This window comes from Silene latifolia, chromosome 5 (genome assembly GCF_048544455.1).
Source record: "Silene latifolia isolate original U9 population chromosome 5, ASM4854445v1, whole genome shotgun sequence".
Classification (NCBI taxonomy): domain Eukaryota; kingdom Viridiplantae; phylum Streptophyta; class Magnoliopsida; order Caryophyllales; family Caryophyllaceae; genus Silene; species Silene latifolia.
Window position 1 is genome coordinate 33,591,059 of NC_133530.1, and position 9,584 is coordinate 33,600,642.

Genomic DNA, 9,584 nt, shown 5'->3' on the forward strand with positions numbered 1-9,584 from the left:
TGACATTTATATACACATTTCATACACCCTCTTTTATGATCATGCTTTCATAATTTTCTTCCTTTTTTCTTCAAAATCTATCTCTACAAAATCCCAAGAATCTCGGTTTCCTTTTATTTCATATTGTAAAGATTTCAAATAAACCTTCTTTCTTTGTACAAAAATTCTGTCATTTTTTGTTTAAAATTTGTATGATTTTGACCTTTTCTTGTACATAGTCTCGTTCATCGTTTCATTTTGATCATTTTTTCCTTGGAGGGTTTCGCCTTTTGGTGTCTTATAGGATCATCACAAGGCGACTTTTCATATTGGATTACATATTTGTACAAAAATATTCATATTGTTCTTGAGTTGTACATTGGTTTGGGTTGTAAATGGGGAATTGTTGTGTAACGCCTCGTGTTGACGGGGTTGATCATAAGAAGGGGAAGAAGAAGAGGAACCCATTTGCGCCAGATGATAGTAGCAGAAATGGCAATGGAAATGGGAAACTGGTAGTGTTAAAAGACCCCACAGGACACGAGATAGAGGAGAGGTATGAACTAGGAGGAGAGTTGGGACGAGGGGAGTTCGGAGTAACGTATTTGTGTACTGATAAAATGAGTGGAGAGGTTTACGCGTGTAAGAAGATATCGAAGAATAAGCTAAAGACTGACATTGACATTGATGATGTAAGAAGAGAGGTTGATATCATGAGGCGCATGCCTAAACATCCTAATATCGTCACCCTTAAGGATACATATGAAGACGATTTTGCTGTTCATTTGGTTATGGAGTTGTGTGAGGGTGGTGAGTTGTTTGATCGCATTGTCGCTCGAGGTCATTACACTGAGAGGGCTGCTGCTACTGTCATGCGCACCATTGTTCAAGTTGTTCAGGTTTCCCTTCTTCGCTTTCTTCTCTCGTTTCTCATTTCATTTGGTTGTAGAAAATTAGACAAACTTTTATTGATGTTTCTGTTAGGCCTACGATTATCAGTTTAAGCTTTTGGTTGAGATGATTTTTGTATGAAAGCCTGACGACCTTGAGGCCCGAGTTCCCAAAGGACATTTGAGTGATTGGGCCTCAATCATCAGCTTAACCTTCTGCGCATAGAGTTGTGGCTTCATGTTTCTGTATCTACTGTAATAATCGTAATTCCTTGGGTATTGCAGATGTGTCATGAGCACGGAGTGATGCATCGGGACCTGAAACCAGAGAATTTCCTTTTTGCAAATAAGAAGGAAGCTGCGCCTCTGAAAGCAATTGATTTTGGGCTATCGATATTCTTCAGTCCAGGGGAAAGGTTTAATGAAATAGTTGGTAGTCCATACTACATGGCCCCTGAAGTTCTTAAGAGAAATTATGGACCTGAAGTCGATATATGGAGTGCTGGTGTAATCCTCTACATCTTGTTGTGTGGTGTCCCTCCTTTTTGGGCAGAAACTGAAAAAGGAGTCGCACAGGCGATTATTAGGTCTGTTTTGGATTTCAAACGAGAACCCTGGCCTAGAGTTTCTGACAATGCTAAAGATCTTGTAAGAAAGATGCTTGATCCTGATCCTGTCCGTCGTTATACTGCCCAGCAGGTGCTAGGTAATGTCTAGTCTACTGTCTGTTTTTTTTTTTTTTTGAGGGGTACTGTCTGTTTCTTTTGAATGAACATGTAAATTCTTTAGCACACCTGGATTAAATCAATGGAGTATTATTTTTCATACAGATCACCCTTGGTTAATGAACTCGAAAAAGGCTCCAGATGTTTCGTTGGGTGAAGCAGTGAAAGCTAGGCTGAGACAATTCTCTGTGATGAACAAGCTTAAGAAAAGAGCTCTAAGGGTAATTCTTCAACTATCTGAAATTCTGAATAATATGTCGTGTTTTGTGATGGGGGTTGCGAATTACGATCCTATCTTGTAAATAACTAACTGTGAATGAATACAGGTCATTGCTGAACATCTGTCAAAGGAAGAAGTTGCAGGAATTAACGAAAAATTTGCATTGATGGACACTGGTAAAAGAGGCAAAATTGACATAGAAGAGTTGAAAGCCGGGTTGCATAAGCTTGGTCACCCTATTTCAGAAGCGGATGTCCAGATTCTAATGGAAGCTGTAAGTAGTTTAAAGAGCCCTATCGAGCATTTCACTATTTCAAGTTCATTAATATAAGTCTTGTTTTAACAAAATAATACGCGGATACAGGGTGACGTGAACAAGGACGGATACCTAGACTCTAAAGAGTTTGTAGCAATTTCTGTTCATTTAAAAAAGATGGATGGCGATGAGTACCTGCGCAAAGCTTTTTCATTCTTCGATCAAAATGGAAATGGGTATATAGAAATTGAAGAGTTGAGGGATGCTCTAGATGATGAACTCGAGATTAACAACGAGGAAGTCATAAACGCCATCATGCATGATGTCGACACAGATAAGGTCAGTTAGACAGTCACTATGTCTCTCTTCTTGTAAGCTGTTATAGAAAGGGGAGTATTACTACAGAACACACTAATAAATGTTTTTGGAATATGCAGGATGGCAGAATAAGTTACGAGGAATTTGCAGCAATGATGAAGGCCGGAACAGATTGGAGGAAAGCATCAAGACAATACTCACGAGACCGTTTTAACAGTCTAAGCTTGAAATTGATGAAAGACGGTTCCCTACAGTCAGCGAATGAAGGAAGATGAGTACACTGTTGCTGTTCGCAAACTTGTTTGATTTTACATATCTTTGGTTCATTTTTATGAATTTGAATCTCCCCTCTATCACCATCATCTCATTGTTACATACTTCAGTCCCGTGTCAATTTTACATGGAGGTTGAGGGAAGAAAGAAGAGTTGTTCCATTTGTGGCTGTAAATAGGTAGTATGGGAAAATCTGAAATGAGAAACATGTTGTTCATTTGAAGATAATGCAATAAAGCTTGTAAAAGAGTACAGAAATGTCAAAACACACATTATATCTTGTACAGTGTGCCATTTTCCTGCAAACTTGCAAGCTTAAAGAGCAGCAATGAAAAAAAAGAGCAGTGAGTCGCTTTGAATGCCGGTCTGTAATACTGTACACAATAAGGTTGGAAATGTAACACCCCCTCAGGTGCCTTACCAGGACCACCCTATCATGAAAGTGTTACTCTCGGTTCTTGAGGTTAAGACATATCAAAAGCGTCAATCGAGCACATTTATTAAAGTACTGTAAAATATAAAGTTTACAACATCCAAATCCAAATACTGGTTTAACACAATACAACTCCAAAGTCTAACAATAAAAGAAATCCAACTAAGACTAAGACGGTGATGCTATGACTGGTGATGACAATACTCCCAAGACTGTCCCCAAGCTCACACTAGCAATACAATCAAGCTCGCTCACCATCCCCGAATGGATCACCGCAGATTCCACAAACAACAACGGGGTCGAGATTACTCAAACATTATAAAACAGGACCAACAAGTAATCAACGATCATCTTCCAATTCCAATCTCCATTATCACACTGTAACCGACTACACACCAAAGTGTGTAGCCCTACCAGATTACCCATCGCAACAGGTAATCCTCGCCGCCAGTGGGTGACCGCAGCCGATCCCACCTAGTCTAGCTCCTCAGTGAGCGACAACAATCCCTGTCCCTTAATGTGCACATCCCCTCCCGTGGCGGGTTCCACGGAGGGCGAACTAGAGTGTGAAGCCACTCCCGCAAGTGACTCCACCACAATCACAATCACATGACATCACAGCCGTCTCAATACCCTCACACCAACACCGTCACAACAATCTCCATACTCCGATGATCAACAGATAACAATAATCACAACAAGCATGTCTTACAAAGAACGATGAACGAGTAGGAAACCCTACCTTAGCAATCAACGAGAGCACGCAACACGGACAATCAGAAAGGCTCCTCTACGAAGTCTTCTCCTATACAATAATCATGTAACACAATTACACAATGCACAATCCCCCATGTTCTCAACTCCATATAGGTATACAGTAACCCCAAAGAATACAAATAACATAAAAATAGAACTTATCAACAGTAGGATGAGGAATTATACGCAAGAACTCCGAAGATCTCACACACAACAAAGTTATGGAATGAATAGGGAGTGATTAAGGAGAGATTAGGGTTAACGTAGAAATGATGAAGTTGAAATGATGTTTTAAAAACTGACGCGAGATATAAAAATAATCTTAAACACTCCCTAATCAAACCGTCAAAATAATACTCGCCGGACCGAATACTCGGTCGAGTAAAGTTATACTCGGCCGAGTATCCGCTACTCGGTCGAGTATTCACTATACTCGGCCGAGTATTCATCGGCAGAACCAAAACAACTCACAACTACAGCACTACTCGGCCGAGTAAGCTCTACTCGGTCGAGTAGTCACCAAAGAAAATCCGTAGTATTACAGTTTTCCCCCCTTAAAAAGAACTTCGTCCCGAAGTTCACACTCCACTCTAAAACAAGACACAACAAGACTATGTTAACCACATGTAACAACGCCAAAGGACTACACAAGTTACCACAACATTCACTAACCCGACTAAAAACAAAACAACAAAACAAGACAAAACACGACCGCGACCATCTCCTACCCCCCTAAAAAGACAACGGTTACGTCCCCGTAACCAAACATACCTGATCAAAAAGGTTAGGAAAACGTTTACGCATAGCTTCCTCGGGTTCCCATGTGGCTTCCTCCACATTATGATTAGACCAAAGGACCTTGAGTAAGACCGTCTCACCATTCCGTATCTTACGAACCTTGCGATCAAGAATCTCCTTAGGAATCTCGGCGTAGGACAAGGATTCATCAAGCTCGATGTTCTCCATTTCAAGATATGCGACGGATCACTCACATACTTCCGAAAGCCGAGATACATGAAAAACATTGTGTACCCTATCCAAAGCTGGTGGTAACGCTAACCTGTAAGCTACCTCGCCAACACGGTCCAAAATCTCATAAGGGCCTATAAACTTTTGGCTTAGCTTACCCTTTTTCCCAAATCTCATAACACCCCGCATAGGTGACACTTTCAAAAGGACCTTGTCACCTACCGCAAACTCAATGTCCTCGGTGTAAGTCGGCATAGCTCTTTCCGACGATCTTGAGCCGCTCTCATCTTTTGCCGAATTAACTGGACTTGCTCAACCATATCTTGTACCAGTTTGGGCCCCAAAACCACCGTCTCGGAACTATCATCCCAACAAACTGGACTTCGGCACTTCCGGCCATACAAAGCTTCAAAAGGTGCCATCCCGATGCTCGTATGATAAATGTTGTTGTATGAAAACTCGATCAAATCAAGCCTGTCTTCCCAACTTCCCCCAAACTCCATAACACATGCCCTCAACATGTCCTCTAAGGTCTTGATGGTCCGTTCTGTCTGACCATCGGTTGCTTGGGATGAAAGGTCGTACTCATCTTCAAAGTTGTACCCATCAACTCCTGCAGTTCTTGCCAAAATTTGGATATGAACCTCGCATCACGATCAGAAACGATATCTTTAGGTATACCATGTAACCGAACCACATGCCTCCTGTAACCCAATGCCAGCTGCATCTTAGACCAAGTATCTTTCATGAAAACAAAGTGAGCTGACTTGGTTAACCGATCAACAATCACCCAAATCATGTTGTTACCCTGCTGTGACCTAGGCAACCCCACAATGAAATCCATAGAGATCGACTCCCACTTCCACTCATGTACTTCCAAGGATTGTATCTTACCTTGTGGTCTCCTTTGCTCACCCTTGACCCTTTGACAAGTCAAACATCTGGCCACAAACTCAGCTACATCTCTTTTCATGTTTGGCCACCAAAAAGTCTTCTTAAGGTCTTTATAAAGCTTGTCACCACCCGGGTGAACTGAATAGGGAGTGCAATGAGCCTCCGTCAAGATCACTCTTCGCAACTCTGCATCCTCAGGAACACACCATCTCCCATCAAAACGAACACTCCCATCTGTATGGATAGAAAACCTGGAAACCGTTCCACTCTCTACCCTTGACTTTCACTCCTGAATCTTAGGATCAAGCTCTTGCTTACTCTTGATGTTCTCATACAACTCTGGCTCGATCGTCAAATCCCCGATGGTATCCCCCTCTCGAATCATAAAGATCCCCAACCTAGACATCTCATCCCTCAACTTTAGCAAGGACATGGCGGTACATAGCGAATGAACGCTCTTCCTACTCAAATCATCTGCAACAACGTTAGCCTTACCCTCGTGATAGATGATCTTCATATCGTAATCCCCGATCAGCTCCATCCACCGTCTCTGTCGCATGTTAAGCTCTTTCTGAGTGTAGATATACTTTAGACTCTTATGATCAGAGAACACCTTAAAAGTTGCTCCGTAAAGGTAGTGCCTCCAAATCTTAAGAGCGAAAATCACTGCACCCAGCTCCAGGTCATGAGTAGGGTAGTTCTCCTCATATTGCTTCAGCTGCCTCGAAGCATAAGCTATGAATTTCCTTTCCTGCATCAAAACACAACCAAGACCATTCTTTGAAGCATCGGTATATACCTCAAAATTCTCACAACCCTCTGGCAAGGCTAGGATAAGAGCTGTGGTCAAGCGTTCCTTTAAGGTCTGAAACGCCGTCTCACAACTCTCATCCCAAACAAACCTGACTTCCTTCCTCATCAAAGATGGCATAGGCCGCGCTATGGTAGAGAAATCTTTCACAAATCTCCTGTAGTAACCGACAAGGCCTAAGAAACTCCGAATCTCAGCAACATTCTTCGGCGATTCCCACTTGGTAACGGCCTCAATCTTACTAGGATCCACAGATACTCCCTTCTTCGATATCACATGGCCCAGAAAAGCCACTTCCTCTAACCAGAACTCGCACTTAGATAGCTTGGCATAAAGCTGATTTTCTCTCAAGGTCTGCAAGACTATCCTCAAGTGCTCCTCATGCTCTTCCTTAGTCTTAGAATAGACTAAGATGTCATTGATAAAGACAACCACAAACCTGTCCAAAAACGGTGTAAAGGTCCGATTCATCAAATCCATGAAAGCTGCTGGTGCATTGGTCAACCCAAAAGGCATCACCACGTACTCGTAGTGACCATATCGAGATCGGAACGCGGTCTTAGGAATATCCTCATCTGCTATCCTCAGCTGGTGATATCCCGACCTAAGATCAATCTTGGAAAACACACCTGCTCCACTAAGCTGATCAAACAGGTCGTCAATCCTAGGCAACGGATACTTGTTCTTCACTGTGACACGATTGAGCTCTCTGTAATCAATGCACAGTCTCATACTCCCATCTTTCTTCTTGACAAAAAGAACTGGAGCTCCCCACGGTGACACACTAAGCCTGATGTAACTCTTGCCTAGCAACTCATGTATCTGCTTTTTCAACTCTGCCAACTCTTTAGGTGCCATACGGTAAGGTGCTTTAGATATAGGACCCGTTCCCGGCTTAAGCTCCACGCTGAAATCAACATCCCTCTTGGGAGGCAAACTCGGTATTTCCTCAGGGAAAACATCTTCGAACTCTCTCACCACAGATATCTCAGAAGCTGTTGGTGGCTCTACTCGGTGGTCTCTCACATGACAGAGAATCAAAGGACACTTCTTCCTCAAACATGACTTTAAAGTCATCACAGCTATGAACCTAAACTTAGGCTTTACCACAAACCCTCTATATGACACCCTAACACCCTTGGGACCCTTTAAGGACACTCTCTTTTGCCGACAATCTATCCTGGCATCATACTTACCCAGCCAATCCATCCCGACAATCACCTCGAACCCATCCATAGGAAACTCTAACAGGTCTACCGGTAAATCTACCCCTCCAACTACCATGGATACTCCCTTATACAGCTTGAGACACGACACAAACTCCCCTGAAGGTATGAAAATATCATCTTTTACAACCTCAAACGTCCCCAAACCCATAGACACAGCATGACTCTTAGACACAAAAGAATGTGAAGCCCCGGAATCAAACAAAAGAAAGGACGATACATTATGAACAAGAAAGGTACCGGTAACTACATGAGCATCATCCTGTGCTTCCTGCTTGTCCATCATGAAAAGCTTTCCACTGTTTTTCTGTCCTCCACCCTGAACTGAAGCGTTGGAGGTACTTGGCTTGGCTGTCGAATCCTGAGTGGTGCTGTTGTTCTGGCGCTGATAAGATCCACCACCACCGCGATTGTAACCGCCCTGGTTACCCTGTCCACCTCCGTTGCCCCATGAACCTCCCGGTCGGTTACTAGCAAAACTCTGAGTCGGCCCCTGATAAAAATTCCCTGATCGAGCTCATGAACCAGTGCCGGGCTTGTAGCTCGTGCATTCCCGTCTTTTGTGGCCTATCCCACCACAGTTGAAGCATGTAAGGTTAGAGTTGTCACTCATACTCCGACCTCCATCACTACTACAAATACAGGCAACCACAACGGCCCTTTAACAACGCTTATTCACGAAAATCATCAAAACACGTTGTAGAATTTATTCCGCGAATTTTACCAAACTTAATTACAACGGTTATGTGTTGTTAACCGTTGTTATTGGTTTTAACAACGGGTCATACTTAAACAACCGTTGTTAATGAAAAAACTAATAACAACGGTTAAATTTTAACCGTTGTTAATGGTTTGGCGCCAAATTAGTGAAAAGTAATCACAACGGTTATATTAGAACCCATTTTTAATACGTTTTAACAACGGTTGTAGACTCAATAACCGTTGTTATTAATATTATGAAAATCTTAAGAACAACATATTGCTTTATTCTGCTATACGCTACAAACACAAATACAAGCTAATACTGCTACTATATCATCCTCCATTCCTCCCTGATCGTCTCTCTGTCTTCATCTCCGTCACTGTTGTCACGTCTTCTCTCCCTCATCGTGTTTATCAATCAGGTATATATATGTTTCTTAGCAACGCTTATAACTAGATATAGGATTTTTTGGGTTATTATCTAATTTGTTGATAATTTAGCTTAATTGCTTTCCTAAATTTCGTTTATTTGTTTGCCTATTATTGTATTTTCTGAATTAGTTGCCTATTATTACGAATGTAGAATAATGACTCGAACTTGGATAATTGATGCAAATATGAGTGACCGCACCTACAAGGATGGTTTAGCTGAATTTTATGAATTCGTTTCGAACAATTTGAAAGGTTCTTCTAGTATTGCATGTCCTTGTGAAAGATGTGGTAATATTAGCTATATGGCTTTTCCGGACGTTAAAATACACCTAGAAAAGTGGAGATTTAGTCGATCCTATACACTTTGGATTTTTCATGGGGAATCATTAGAGGAAGAGAATAACTCTGAAGAAGATGATGTTGAGGTACACGAAAGGCTAACTGATGATCCTGAGTTTGCCGAGTTTTTTGAGTTGGAAGAGTTGGAAGTAGAGAAGTTGAATGTTGGGTCTATAGATAATGAAGAGAATGATGATGAGTCCATTGCTTTTGAAGATGTAGGTGATGACACTAGTAATTGGGATGACCTTAACAACATGTATGAGAAGTTGTGTGAGTCCAAGCACCTCTCGTATCCTGGTTGTAAGTTCACAAAAATGTCGGGTGTGGTGAAGTTGTATAATATCAAGGGGGCAAATGG

General features: G+C 41.9%; 1 protein-coding gene across 1 annotated transcript; it reads left to right on the forward strand.

Moving 5' to 3' along the window:
• The first annotated feature begins 23 nt into the window (after positions 1–23).
• Positions 24–3,040, forward strand: LOC141657222 (calcium-dependent protein kinase 32). The gene is made up of 6 exons (XM_074464377.1): positions 24–878; positions 1,155–1,575; positions 1,700–1,815; positions 1,921–2,088; positions 2,179–2,409; positions 2,508–3,040. Exons 1-6 carry the CDS (start codon positions 375–377, stop codon positions 2,661–2,663), a joined length of 1,596 nt encoding a protein of 531 aa, XP_074320478.1. The 5' UTR covers positions 24–374; the 3' UTR covers positions 2,664–3,040.
• Positions 3,041–9,584: the final 6,544 nt, after the last annotated feature.

What these genes read in the sequence shown, in the direction of transcription:
- LOC141657222 (XM_074464377.1), top strand. Translation starts at nt 375, where the DNA reads ATGGGGAATTGTTGTGTAACGCCTCGTGTTGACGGGGTTGATCATAAG. An exon ending in CCATTGTTCAAGTTGTTCAG is followed by an intron (nt 879 to 1,154) that starts GTTTCCCTTCTT and finishes TGGGTATTGCAG; the next exon opens with ATGTGTCATGAGCACGGAGT. An exon ending in TACTGCCCAGCAGGTGCTAG is followed by an intron (nt 1,576 to 1,699) that starts GTAATGTCTAGT and finishes TTTTTCATACAG; the next exon opens with ATCACCCTTGGTTAATGAAC.